The 14295-nt window shown below is 44.6% G+C and overlaps 1 protein-coding gene across 3 annotated transcripts in view; it reads right to left on the minus strand.

Annotated features, from left to right (window-relative positions):
* FLI1 (Fli-1 proto-oncogene, ETS transcription factor) overlaps nt 1-14295 on the minus strand; it is a 74689-nt gene that overhangs the window by 23798 nt on the left and 36596 nt on the right. For all 3 annotated transcript variants that reach the window (XM_072354840.1, XM_072354843.1, XM_072354841.1), the window contains 2 exons: nt 8470-8681; nt 815-969 (listed from right to left, as the gene is read on the minus strand). In XM_072354840.1, coding sequence (XP_072210941.1) covers nt 815-969; nt 8470-8681 — 367 coding nt within the window. The remainder of the gene's footprint in view (nt 1-814; nt 970-8469; nt 8682-14295) is intronic.

The raw sequence follows: 14295 nt of genomic DNA on the forward strand, positions 1-14295 counted from the left end.
AAATCTGGAAGTTCTGGGATGTAAATCAGGCTATAGCTTGACTTGCAATATTTCCCTTGCTGTAAAATTCCCCAGCTAACTTGTTTATATCTATTCTGTTCATAAACTTCACGGGGGAAGGACTCTCTCTTCTTTCAGGTTCAGACTTCACAGGTTGCCTGCCACAGCAGCTCTCATCCTTGACTATCCAAATGCATTTAATGTAGGCTGCCAATTTCAGACAGCAGATGTGGGTGTCAAATACAAACAGAGCTGGACAGGAATGTTCTCCTGTACTGGTTTTTGGAAGGTTAATGTAGTTTCTGAAAATACAACTTTTCCAGTTTTCTATTAACAACAAAAGAATGAAAACATAATAGCTCACTTTGAATCAACATGACATGACAGCGCATCTGGATCCTGTAGAGCACCATGGGAGTTATAATTGTGGTGCACTTTGTGCCTATTCTTGCTTGTATACTGCACCATGCATATCCCTAGAAACACTGCAGGTTCTGCTCCAGCACACTGCAAGACATGGATTTGGTTCAGCACACCAAAACAACACTTCATTCCCGGGGGGGAGATAAGTAAATAAATAAACAAATAAAAGGAAAAAAAGTAGCACTAATAACCCATTTCTCATTGTGATTCAAGGTAAAATGTGCACCGGGACACAGGAAATCTCACAGACATAATCAGACTTCTTTTTCCTTATTTTTCACACAGTTCATAAGCAAGAGAACTCCTCAAAGAATAAACAAGCCTTATCTGTTCAGATGGGTATTCAACAGTCCAAAGTGATATCACCCGAGGGGTTTGATGGTGGTGGTACCTGCTGGGACAATGACTCTCCTCTCATTGGTGGTCATGTTGGGAGGAGGCCCGTTCTTCTCATCCATGTAGGTGCTGTAACTCATTGGGTTGGACTCTGTGCCTGTTCCGACGAGCTTGCTGCATTTGTTCACACTACAGTCTACAGGGGACTCCCTGAAACGTGAAAGGAAACAGATGACTTGTCATTATTATGCACCTTTCATCCCTGCTGTAGCAGAAAGAGATTTGAATTAGAGAAATGGCAAGTATCCTGGAAGGGAAAAGCGAGGGGTGTTTCTGCAGATGTGGGAGAGGCATAAATGTCAGAAGGTGCTCTGTGAATCACAAGCCTCACGGATCTTTGATAAGGAAATGAGTGCAAGAAAGAGTGACTTTCAGACAAAGGCAATGGCAGCTGTAAGATCACATGTAAAACCTCTGAAATACCAAAGTTCATGAACAAGATAAAAACAAGTATGTGTAAGTGACTACAACACAGGTCCTAGTTCTAGCCATTCCTTGCACTCTCTCTGCATTTTAGCAGTCCTCCAGCTACAGCTCTGTGCCCCTAGGAGCCCTTGTTGGACTGTTTGCTCTGGTACTGTGTTAAAAACAGCCCTGCACACTGTGTTTCTGCTAGAGGTGAGCCTATGAATCGACAAACAACAGGCTTCACCTCATGACCTAAGGCTTTGCTGCAGAGCAAATCCAAAATACAGAAACACCCCCCTCCATTCTCTTAAGAAGGGGCACAAAATACCCATCCCAAAATGACAGGGTAGTAGCAGGAGAATACTGAGATGTGGTATCTAAAGAGTCGTGTTTATGTGCAGCTGTATGTAACTGATCTTGTCTGCTCTCAGCAGCTAAACAGTCCCAGGCTTGTCTCCTGCTTGGATAGGAAATCTAGAAATCTTAGGTTCTTTAGGCATGAGTCAAGGGCTTCAGACCACAGAAACGGTGTGTCAAAAAGGCTCTGGCCTCAGTATCACTTCTGAGGTGATGGAGCATTGAGGAGGGAACATTAAGCAACTCAGGTGGCACTCTACTAAGGCTGGGACTACACGCAAACCCTTGGCAAGCAGCAGGCTTTCTCTGTCCTGCTTTGGGAGAATTATGGCCTACAAGCCACATATAGGGAGCACAGACTTTGTTTTTCTCCAGCTGCAGCTGTAACTCACACTTTTAGCTCTGGAGGTCACTTAAAATGCCAGTCTGCAGCCAACCACATGCACGCAGAACATCCCAGCCCTAAAGAACATACCAGGGAAGGACAGGACTATTGCCCTCACCTTTACAAGAGTGCCTTAGTGTGCAAGCTCTACACAAAGCAAGCACAGAGCCTGTATCCAGTGCAGCTCAGCCCACTGCTTTCATTGCACCGCCATCCTTCCTCCCTGCCAGGAGGAAAGAGGCTTGGGAGGAAACCGTTTGCTGAAGGGTAAGAACTACGACAGTGCACCAAATCCCACCCTCTGAGTTCAGTTGGCAAGACTTCCAAGTTTGGACACTAAACAAATTTGTTTCTTAATCTGGATGACGGGGGGGCTGGGGAAAGAAATTACTGAAATTCAGTTATCATGGCTGGGAGATAAATGCTCCACCGAGATATTCTAAGGCAGATGGTAATTTTTTCCTCATGTCTTGCTGAGGGAATGTTGCTTCAAAATGGAAATAAGATGTATAACTTACACATGTTCGAATTTAAGGCTTTACTATTTCGCCTACTGTTTTTCCAGGCAGGGAACCAAAATCCGCCTTCAGAGAGGCAAACTGCTGAAGGTTTAATGTCCCCGTGGCAGTCAGAGGAGACTCTGAGCAACTGCAGGGACACCGGGGTTTTCACAGGGAATGCAGTCGTTCCTAACTTTCTGCTGAAATTCCCTGTGTCAGGTGTTAAATGCTGCCTGTACTGGCAGAGAAAAAGCCCTGAAGCAGTACAAAGACTCTTATTCTTTCCAGAGGTACAGGCTGTCCTGAGAAGACTCGGTGAGCATCTCTGCCATGTGCTAACAGTGCTGGCACAGCTCCCTGCTGCCCGCCATCCTTCCAGGGGGCTCACACTCCCCCTACCACCTCTAGCTGACTTTCCCCAGAAATAACCCCTTTGGTTTACATATGCAATATTTATGCTAGGATGGTTATGTATATCATACCCATACAAAGCGACAGGATACATCCAGTCTGTCAGATAAGTACATCTTCCAGAAGGCTTATCTGTGTAGGAGCGCACATGTTTTCTGGTGGCACCAAATGACACACATGAACAGACTGCAGGGACCTGGGCTGTCTCCTCTCTCTCTCTGCTGCATATTGTGCACATTCACATGACCAACAGCAAAGGAGTAAAAATAACACCAGCACTGTAAGATACTCAGCAGTTCTGTGATCATTTTGCACTTTACAGATGCTGCCATCTCTCTTGGCTTGGCAGCTGGGGCCCTGCGGATCCTTTGCTTGCTCTGTATGTCTCAGCAGCCAAAACCAGACAACCAAGCATCCAGGGCTGAGAGCTCAAAAGAAGTTATAAGGACTGAGGGGTCCTCACCAACACTTGGCTTACTCCAGCAGCACAAAGCAGGAATAGACCACTCCACTCATCCCATGGGAAATGTTAAATGCACCCGTGCACCTTCAGGGCTGTGTCTGTGTGGATGTACAGATGCCTCCCTTCCTTTAGAACATGTTTTCAGGATGGCTGGGTCCAACTAACCAGATGGAAGGTAGGGATGGCATTACCAAAACTTAATGAGGCAGGAGATCAAGCTGCCCTTCTCTTAAGAAAAACACTGAAATCTTTAACAACCACAAGCAGGAATATCCTTACTCCCATGTCCTTTGCAGTGCAGCATCTCCTACCAAATCCAAATGAGATTTCACTGGGAAATGAAAGCTACCAGTCTGACCAGTGCCCACAGCTCCTGGAGCTGCCTCACTGCACAGCCCAGCCTGCCCTACCAGGAGGCAGTCAGCAGTGCCCCAGCAGAGGGTATGTGTAACTGTGGGCAGCACAAAGAAGAATTCAGCATGGGAATAACTACAGTATCAAATGAGAACAGGCAGCCGTGAGCCATGAATAGGGTATTCATTGGAATACACTCCTTTCTTACTTCATGCATTACTCACAAGCAGACTTAGATTTATAGAAAAATTTCCTCATTATTTGAAATGGTTTGTGAGATTTCAGATGCCTGATTAATCCTCAACTGCTCACAGATTATCCCTACTCCAGGCTTTCAAGTGGCTACACAAGCTGTAGTTGCTCAAGTTTGGAGCAGAAAATGTCGTAATCTACTAATGTGAAGGAATATAGGCCGCTTTCACTAAATCTCTTAAGTGCATTCACTGGGGCAGTGACAGAGTCCAAGGAATATGAAGCAGTTCTTATTCCCACCGGCAGCCCAAAGACTCTTCATTTCAGCAGCTCCAGTAGCAGTCTCTGGGGATGCCAAGAGCTTGGTGTTTTGGGAAAGTGTGTGCTAGACTGGCCAAAATGGACACGCAGCCAGCCTGGCATTGACTAATAACTGCTCTGTACTGCTTCAGTTTGTGTTCCAGATACTTGGAAATAAAGCAATTACTGTCCCAGTGCCTCTGTCTAGGAATCACCTTTGGCTTTCCTTTGAAGGAGCAAAATCAGGGGTTTCAGTGATTTCTGAAACTGACTCAGCTTGATCAAAGGGATATTTTCTTTTTCTCTCTATCCTTTTATTCCTATCCTCCCATTCCTCCCCTCTTCATATCTTTTATTTTCTCTTAATTAAGCATGCAACTTATGTAAGTCCTCACTTGGTCATCTCAACTTCAAATGTGAAATTACATTTTATTTTTGGTCAGTGAAGGAAGTAGGAACGGATACATCATGATTCTGCTTCTGATTCCTCTTACAGGCATGGAGCAGAGCTCTCAGGGCAGAAGCAAAGTTTCCTGAACCTCAGCTTTAACGCTGCCTCACATTTACATACCCAAAGTAAAGAATTCCTGAAGAGGAAGCTCACATTGGAAGAGAGGCTCTATAAGCCTGCAGAAAGAAGAGACGGCTGTAAAAATAATGGAAAAAGATGCATGATTTATAGAACTCATGATGTGTGGGGAAAATGCAGAGACTCATGCAGATCTAACGTATCTGTATTTACAACTCACAGGTAAAGTGAAGCAGAAGGTATTTGCTCAGTCTGCTGCTCTGGCTGGGGACTAGAACAGCATCAGGAATCCCACTAGAGGGCTCACATGCTATTTACAGGGCAGTTTTATTCCTACAGACATCACTGATAGCCTTTGTTTTGCTTTGAGAAAATTATAGTGGCATAAAAATGTTCTGAGATCCCTGAACCTTAACAATATTTTAATACTCTGAAGCAAGAGAGTGCATTCAAAGCAATTTCAAAGCACAGACTACAGCATTTTAGCTTGACAAAATTCAAAAAATTGACATCAGATGCAATTACACAGGGGAGTTCATCTGCATCTACACAGGCATCCAGAACATTTGAATATTATTTTGTATGGGCAGATCATACACATTTGGTAACATCTGACAAAATGCAGACATGCAGTGGCTTAGTGAATGCAGTCAGAATTTGTAACGACTGTTGTTTGGTTCACTCTTTGCTTTCATATTGAAAAGGCAACCAAAAGCCCTAACAGCAACCCAGGTGTGGTACATTTGGTGCTGTCAATGCACATCATAGAAGACAGAGCTTTCCTCAGGTGGGCTATAATAATGCATAATAATAATAATGCACCAGTCCCATCATCTCATCTAAAGCACAGATTCCTTCAACCACCCTAACATCCCATTTACACAAGTATGCAGCTATCTGGGAAATTCTTTCTACACCTGATGTTGAGTAGAGACCTGGGCAGGGCTGCCATGTTGTTTAGCATCAGGAGGGATGGCTCTGCACAATGGACTGGAAGAGGTTCTTCAAAGAGCCCTTCTCCCGCTATGCCAGAAACCAAAGCAGCCCATCACACCTTACCTCACAGCTACCAGACCTGCTTCTGGGCACTAAGAGAAAGAAGAAAAGCTGGATGCTGCCCCTTACCGTCACCCAGCTCTCTCCACTGTCAGGTTTCCTGCAGCTCTATCACTCCCTAGAGTACACAAACCATTCTCTCAACAAGGAGAAAATGCTTGTGCTTCAAGTACAGGTGAAACACAATAAAGGCTACTCTCTAATGAGGCAGCTGGAACTCGGTGAGAGACTGTATTTGAAAAACAAGGGAGAGAAAAACAGAGGGAGAGAGAGAGGGAGGGAGGGAGGGGGAAGAGGCTTTGTTATTCAGACCACTGTTTGAGTTAATCGGCATTGAGATCAGTATTTGCTGCTCAGATGGTGTGTCAGTTTTGCCAGGCAGCTGATGGGCAGAGGAACAAGCGACTGGTGCAGCCTGACCTGAAACAATGAACTGTGATGGACACGAGAGGAAAGGGCAAACTTTTAGTCATGAATAGTGGGAGAGGATGGATACATCAGATGAACGTTCTCATTGCTTGGATTGGTTGGAGCTCCTGTGCTAACCAGTTACCAAAAGGCAAGGATGGAAGTTATTTCAGTGCTGACTTCTGACATGCAAAACAGTCCTTTCTTTTTTTCTAACAGGCTGGGAAGTTGTTGCCCCCTTCTTAGAGTGGCTGAGGACACTGAGTTTCTGCCTAAAAATCTTGTAGGTTCAAGTAAATCCATAAAAAAGGATTTCCTTTTTGCCCAGAATAAACACACTTCTGGAGAGACTTTCTCTAGGGGTATCAGAGCACTTACAGTTGCTAATGAATCAGCCTGTCAAAGCACTATTATTTCTCTTTTTTTTCTGAACAGAAGAGGAAATTGCAACACAAAGACCACTATGGAAGGGCAGCCCAATACATCTGACTGATTCTATGTTTCTGTAACTGCTAAGTACATGTAATACATACACAAGGAAAACGTTACATAGACTTCTGGACATATATAAATACACCAACATGCAAATCTATGCAGAGCAGGCTTTTGCAAGCTTTGGAAAACAGAAATATTCACTGCTCAGCAAATGTGACAGGGCTACTTCCTTGCTAGGCCCTCCAAAATCTGCTAGAGTGAGACAGCAGCAGAATAAAGGGAGGAAACCCTCTTTGAGAGTCAGTCTCCTACTGCTGGTGTGAGCAACTGATGCAGTCCTATAAAGGGTTTCCTCACATCATCGTGGGATTGTGCTGCCTGTGCCACACGTGAGACTGATTCTGCCACCTCCGTTATCATGACTGATTCAACTCTGCACAGGATGGAGAGGTCAGGATCCATCCCAATTCCTGTGCACTCCAGGGATGGATTTTTTCAGGAAAAAAGAAAAAAAAAAGAAAAAAAAAAAGCCAATTTTCCTATATTTCAGCTTGTGATCTGAGCAAAAATCCCAGTAGATCTTCCAAGGTCCAGATGTGACACCAAGGTACAACTGGGACAGGATCAAATTGAATCTACAGATGATCACCATCAAACACCAACTAACATATAAACCTTTATCTCATAGTAAAATCAGTATCTGTATACTGATGAGGAAAAACAACATGCTGCTGCTTGAAGTTTTTAACACCATCATCTCACTACAGAAGTTTGAAACTGTGAGGCTGCTTTCTGTTTCAAGCTATAGTTTGCTAGGTTCTCAGAAAGCAGGAAAGTGGGCTGTTAAAGAAGTCCCAAGTTGATCAGAAGAAAAGCCCTCAATTGTTTAACTATATTAACATAATATAAATGTTACAGATCTTTGTGATTTTGCAATTGAAATTTAATAAGAAATGAATGTACTCTAAAATCTAAGTCTAAAAATGAATTGGTCTTAAATCGTGTATATTTTAAACTGAAATAACTTGGAATTTTTACTCTTCACGACTTTCTCCAAGGGGGTGCCATTTTTTTTCCTAGCGTTTTTACTGCTATAAATGTTCTTTAAAGAAACAGTCTGAGCTGGTAAGAAAATGTTTCCTTTACTCAATGGGGAAATGATCCACCTTCCCCAGCTCTACCTACTAGTGGCGTGGGGCAGGCTTCCCATTTCTATCGCTAAATATACATATAAATCCAAGTATTATTGATGGTTAACTTCTCTGTTCAAACCTAATCCTAAATTCTCATTTTCACAAGTGGTCACATATACACACCCAGAAGATATGCACATGTGACACATGCTTTGTCCCACCTATTAGGCTGCCATGAGATACCTCAGTCTCTTCTTGTGTTCACCAAATAGCTTTCCAGTTTCCTAGTGTTCTTTCTGCCCCAGCAAAGCACAAATCTAGTTGCAGATGCAATGAGAACTCCCTCCAGTGAAGTTCATACATTAGTGCAGCTTTCACTAGCTTCACTAATAGTCTAAACTCAGTCTTTGGGAGCCCCTTGAACCGTGGCATATATGTGAGATGCTGAACTATGCAATGAAATGTGTAAATCAAACCAGTGTTAGCAGGATGAACTCTGCCCTGGCAGTCTCACATCCCAGTCTGTACAACGTTCAGGGAGACTGGTAGAGTTGTGTGCTAAGGATCTGCAAGCCATGAGCAATGAGAAACTCTGGTTCCAGGGGTAGTGAGGTGTGACTACATGAACACTGAGTTCGTTGAACTGCAGAGCACAAACGGACAACATGTACTTTACTTTTATTTAGGATTCGACAGAGGTGAAAAGGGTCTTTCCTTACCTTGATCCATTCATGTGGTCATATTCTCTTTTAACATTGACCCGGACTGGCTGATTAATCCACTCCTGCTGAGGAGGCAAAGGGTTGATTTTGTGCGGCTGGCCATAGTCGGGGTTCCCTGAGGCTGTCATGTCTGCCTTGGGGAGGTGAGTGGCAGCGCCGTACGTGGAGTCAAAGAGGGACTGGTCGTCGCTCACCACCGACAGGGCCTCCTGAGGAGAGAAAAACAAGCGCTCAGGGCTGTGACTAAACCAGTAACCCCACTCTCATTCTCTCTTTGAGCTGGTGAGCACCTGTGAGGGCCCCCCAGCTGCCCAGCTCTGTCTGAAATTGCCACCTGTCAGGATTGCAGATTGAATCAGATGCTTTGGGGTCCATCAACCCGTATGCAAAACCAGTGGGTTCCTTTGCTAGCTGTTGGGTGGGGCAAGAATTAAGGTTATCTGACTTCTGCAAACAGCAAAGGTGGCAGCTGGGTGCTACACCAAGTTCAGGGGTCACTGAAAACAGACTGAGAAGCAGCTTCTCCTGTGTTTTATGTAGTGACCTGCCCTGCTGTCTGCACTTGCTGGTCCAAAACCAGAAAGAGATGCGTGGTGTGTAAAATGTCTGGAGTGTCATTTGAAGGTGCATATTATTTCTGAGCATCTTCTTCCAAAGTGCTTTGTGTGGTGTCTGTATTTTGAGGTTACCCGTGAAGCAGAAGCAGTCAGTGCGGGTCGGAGTTATGGGTGTTAGTGGTGGGATAAAAAATGCATTACTTTACCCTTTTTGTTTATTTTGTGGGAAATGTAGGACTGGTGAGTTACCAAATGTGCATTTCTAGAAATGCTTAAAAAACAGGAAATTTTTATCCTTTTTTTTAATTATTATTATTTTCCTTCTGAAACTCAAAATGTTGACAAAAAGTTTTGACTATCAATTTCCTTGCATTGATGAGCTTAGGTTTTCTAAATGAAGCATGCCAGGCTCATAAAGGCTTTGGCACAGTCCTTCCTTATTCCAAGTGCAACTGACAGAGTCTGCATGTTCTTGATGGAGCTCAGCTTACCGCACAGAGCACAGCTGCCATTATTGCTGGCAAGCCAGAAACTGAACGAGGAACCTCCCAGACTAAAAGTACACATTACTTTAATGTAAGTTAATGGAGCAGACCTCCAAAGCAAAGGCAGCAACAAAGTTGCCTCCTCTGTGGACTGAGCACTGAGAAGACTTGTAAGATACATGCAGCAGTGGGGTGACCATGAGCATGCAGACGCTGCCTTTGCTTTCAAAGCTGACTTGTTGCTAAACCTCTGATGTTCCAGATTCACAGGACAGGATCCAAATTACGAGCTTTTAAAAATAATGAATTATTGTTCTCTGCCTTCTTCCCCACAACAGCCATTTCTGAGGTTGGTTTTGCAAACTTTTTCCACAACCGAGGAGGGAAACAGACACTCTGAAAACTTAGAAATGTACAGCTGCTGGAATTCTCTGATCACACAAGAACCTAAGAGGAAATCAGATATTAAGGGGCTCGTGATATCATCACCAAAAGCTCAATGGTTGTAGTCTAGTGGCTAAATGTTAGAATCTCTCTCAGCTTGAAATTAACCCACTTAGAAAGAGTCATGTCAGTGCTCTGCATCTACAAATATCAGCACTATTCTATCTCAGACCTCAGATCACGTAACAAAACCAAACAGTAGCCTAGAGTTTCAGTGGGCCTGACTAAGCCTGAATTCAGGACGGCCCTCATCATATACGTGTAAGCCCTGTTGAAGTAGCAGGGTTTGCTACAAGTATTTTGCAAGCAAACTCTCACACTGAGCAGCTGTGATGGCGACAGTCCTTAAACAAGAGTGAGAGCTTTTGCCCCATGCTGCCTAATGCTGCGTCCTCCTGCATGATCTCAGCCTTCTGTCCTTAAAGAGATGGAGAATATCTGGGAAAATGTTATTTCTACCTAAAGCCATTTTTCTTCTGAAGAGAGATTCCGATGGAAATATATATATATATATCAGAAAAGAAAACACCAAGAAGCAAAGAGCAGCCCCAGACCAAGATCAGTTATTAAGCCAGTATCTTTACAATACACAGAGCTAAGAAAAGGCAAGTACACAGTTGTCTGGTATCAGATGGAAAGTCTGCCTCCTCAGATAAGGACCTTCCCTGACAGACAAGCGGCCGGGCCCTGCCTGCACAGTGCCTGGCTTTAGCACAGCAGTGACAGCCAGCAGGCAGGCAGCAGTTGCATGGAGCAGTTCTGGGTTTTGCTGCTTGAGTGTATGCAGTCTGCAGAATGCACAGACTTTAAGACTTCACTGCACACAGGAAAAGAAATTCAAATGTGATGACTGCCATCGTGGCAGGCCCAAGAAGTTACTGAACCAGGGATCATCTGAGCTAAAGCCTTGAGTTAGTTACAGCCACAAACACTACAGACTCATGGCTCTGAGGGAACCGATGACACACAGAGCTTCTGCAGATGAGAGATAGTGGCTTGTAACACCTGCTCACGGTCGTGCAAGCAAATAGTGAGCAAGTATTGCTGATTGCATGCGAGGGAAGTCGAGTGGCATGCTGCCAGCCCTGCTGCAAACAGCCTTTCTGTGGTCTGGACATTACAACCTGGGAGAAAGGCAAAGGGGTGGTAGGCAACAGGTAGGCTTTAACTTGTGGGATCAGAGAACGGGGCCACTCAGCTGACACCCTAAAAGAGGACCATGTGGAATTCATTCTACTGGAAGAGGACAAGGCTCAGCTGACCCTGCCAGGACGGGGAAAGCACACAACCTGCCTTGTAGTCACTATCAGAGGCTCTACTTGTCTAGATTCCATTTTGAAGGACCTAATCTGATCAGGAAGTGTTTGACTTCAGCTCTTGCTGAGGAAGGGATCAAGAGTTAAACTGCATACCAGAGGGCAAATGTCTGTCCCACTGGAATCTAGAGTTACTTAGCATTTGGTGACGGGCAACTGGGAGAGCAAGGCGAGGCGTGAAAGGTGCTAACATAACCTAACCAGACAGGGCATCGCTAGCAGAGCTCCCCCCACGCTGTCGCCTCTTGGGCTGTGTCCTTGAGCTGGCCAGACTGTGTCTGAGACAGGGGTCTTGTGTGTATTACTCTGGCATATATGTTACATTATATTGCCTCTGGGAATAGGCCGGCTTCAGTTTTTCCAGTTTTTAATCACATTCCTGGCATAAATGTGGCAAGCCCCGTCTAGGCTGCTCGCAGCACAGCCATAGACAAGTTCAGCCCCTGCAGAGCACAGCCTCAGCCTACTCAAGGCAACCCACCACGATGAGCTCCCACTGCTGTGAGCACTGAGACAACTTTGTATAGAGCTAGCACACACTTGTGGATCCCTTCGACATGAAGATGTGAAATGACTATTGGTAATAGTGGCTCATAGTCGCAAAGGATGAATTTGCAGATTTTTTTGTTTTCTTAGGGTACTTGGCAGTGTTTTCACCCCAGATACGATACAGTGCCTGCAATAACAGCTCTTTCCAGGTGTTTGCAATGCATTTACATTGAATGTTGACTTTGAGCTCTTTGCGTTCACTTTTCTGGCCATAACCACATTTAAAAGGCATAGCTAAAGATCAAAGATTCATCCTCCTCCACAAAGTCTGGCACAGAAGCAAATGCTGTGCATGGAAAGAACCTCTACCTCTAGAGGGGTGACTTTGTTACTTCTTTGGTTTTTTTTTCCCCAATAATATAGATTCACCACTCTTAGTCCTGCAGGAAAATCACTCCTGAAATATTTTTGTTAAGTAAATGCTACCAATTCAGACCCACCATCTGCCAGAGCCCAGATGTGCAATGCAGAGCACCGCAATATTAGGTACCAACAGCAACAAGTCTTACACAGGGTTTGAGGTTAGCACAGAGGTTCTGCTCCTCAAATAGAAATGACTTTGGCACTGCAGTTTTACAAGTCAGCACTTCTTTTGCCAACATCTCATACAAGCAGAAAGGAGATAACATCAGACTTACAAGAAAATGAGTCAAGTATAAAACATACAGAGGAACAGAGTCTGGGTTGATCTTGGGGCAGCACATTCAAATGGATTGAGCATGGAATTAGGAGACAGGAAGGTAGAGAATTATTCTTATTTCTGCCCATGATCTTGGGCATAACCATTAGCAAGACATTCCCCCACCTCTCCCTTTTTCTCCCTACATCCTCTTTTGCCCCACACTACACATGCAGGAAGCCCCAGTGGCTCTGAGCCTCATCCAGGGCTGTTAAATATTGAATTCCACGTCTTTACAGTGTACTTTTTTGAGGTTTGCTCTTGCCATTCCACCATCGTTGCAGCATATTATGTGACTGGTGCAGGGGACTCCCGTAACTCCCCCTGGAAAATTATAAGCATAGGAGTTTTATTGCTAACAACCACAATCCAATCTTGTGCCCTTCACAATCAATTTAAGGCCTGCCTCAGAAGCAGAGGATTTGCAGACTGCAGCTAGCACAGAGAACCAACATAATGCTATAGTGAAAACAGAAGGCTGCATTGCATCAATACAGCTTAGAGCTCATACTGATTCATTTCCAATCAGCTAACCATCAGGTGGGAATAAGTGGGTCCCAAGCACTCGTCCCTAACAAGTTCCTGCATTAGGGCTGATGATAGGGAGGCTTAGGAGCAGCTTCAGACATGTGAGCAATCTCCAGGAGATGGTTTTGTGTGGGCTGAGCGCAGGACCAGGAAAGGAAGTGAAAAAAAGAACCTGCTCAAATTGCTGCTGTGGCCCTTTGACCTCTAAAGAGTAACATGGTGAATAAGAAGCAAGAAAGCTGGACATGTCTGAGAGATTATCACATCTCCAGCCTACCGTTCTGCGGTGCTTTGCACCCTGCCTATATGATACACACTGGGAGTAGCGGAGGAGTGGATGAGGTGTCTGCCCATTAACAGACAAGGGACAAATCACAGCCTCTGGCTTCTGGTACCAGAAAGTTTGGGAGAATTCCTTCTCAGGTCTCAGGTCTGCCAACCAAAACACATGAGGTGATTTAGGGTGAGTACTAAACCTTGGGGGTAAAACTTCAAGCCTGTTAAAAGTGCTGGAAGCTTTGCCATTGGCATTGGACGAGACAGGTTTCATTTCTGGCAGTGAATTTTACTACAAAAGGATTTGCCTCCATGAACAGATCAGCATAACTCTGGAGTTAGCACTGTCTGCTGAGGTGGGAGGACTAAATCATCTCTATGGATCTTTTCCAAGCCACATCATGTTTCCAGAAAACCAATCAGCCTTTCCCATGAATTAGCACTGCCCTTGGCCAGCTTACTATGCTTAGATCACCACTGATCTCTGCCCACATCTTCTCCACTCCAGAGCTGACCACGCTCACTACGATTGACTTGATGTTGCTCTGCTTTCCAGAGCTCAGCAGTCAAATCCACCTCACTGTAGTTCACGTCCCTTTTAATTTTTTCCCTTCCCTTGGAAAATAATTGACTTGCTCTGAGCAGATGCGTTTGTAAACAGAGACACATGGATATAACTGTGAACATACACACTTCAGTAAATATTATTGTAGCATTTTTATGGTCCTTTCTGCTGAAGACACATGGAGGGAAAATTGCAAGATGGTTTCAGAATCTGGCTTCCTGACAAACCAAAACTGTATCTGGAAGAATTAGAACAGTCCTCTGCTATGCAGAATTCTATGCTGACCTCAAATGTGTCTCAGAGCACCCACTGCCCGGCTGCTCTCCTTGATGCTGTGCCAGAGAATGGCTTTTAGTGGCAAAACTGTGATCAGGATTTCCACCAATACCATCAGTGGTACTTTTATTCCTACCAGAAGCTGAGG

Source organism: Excalfactoria chinensis, chromosome 21 (genome assembly GCF_039878825.1).
Source record: "Excalfactoria chinensis isolate bCotChi1 chromosome 21, bCotChi1.hap2, whole genome shotgun sequence".
Taxonomy (NCBI): Eukaryota; Metazoa; Chordata; class Aves; order Galliformes; family Phasianidae; genus Excalfactoria; species Excalfactoria chinensis.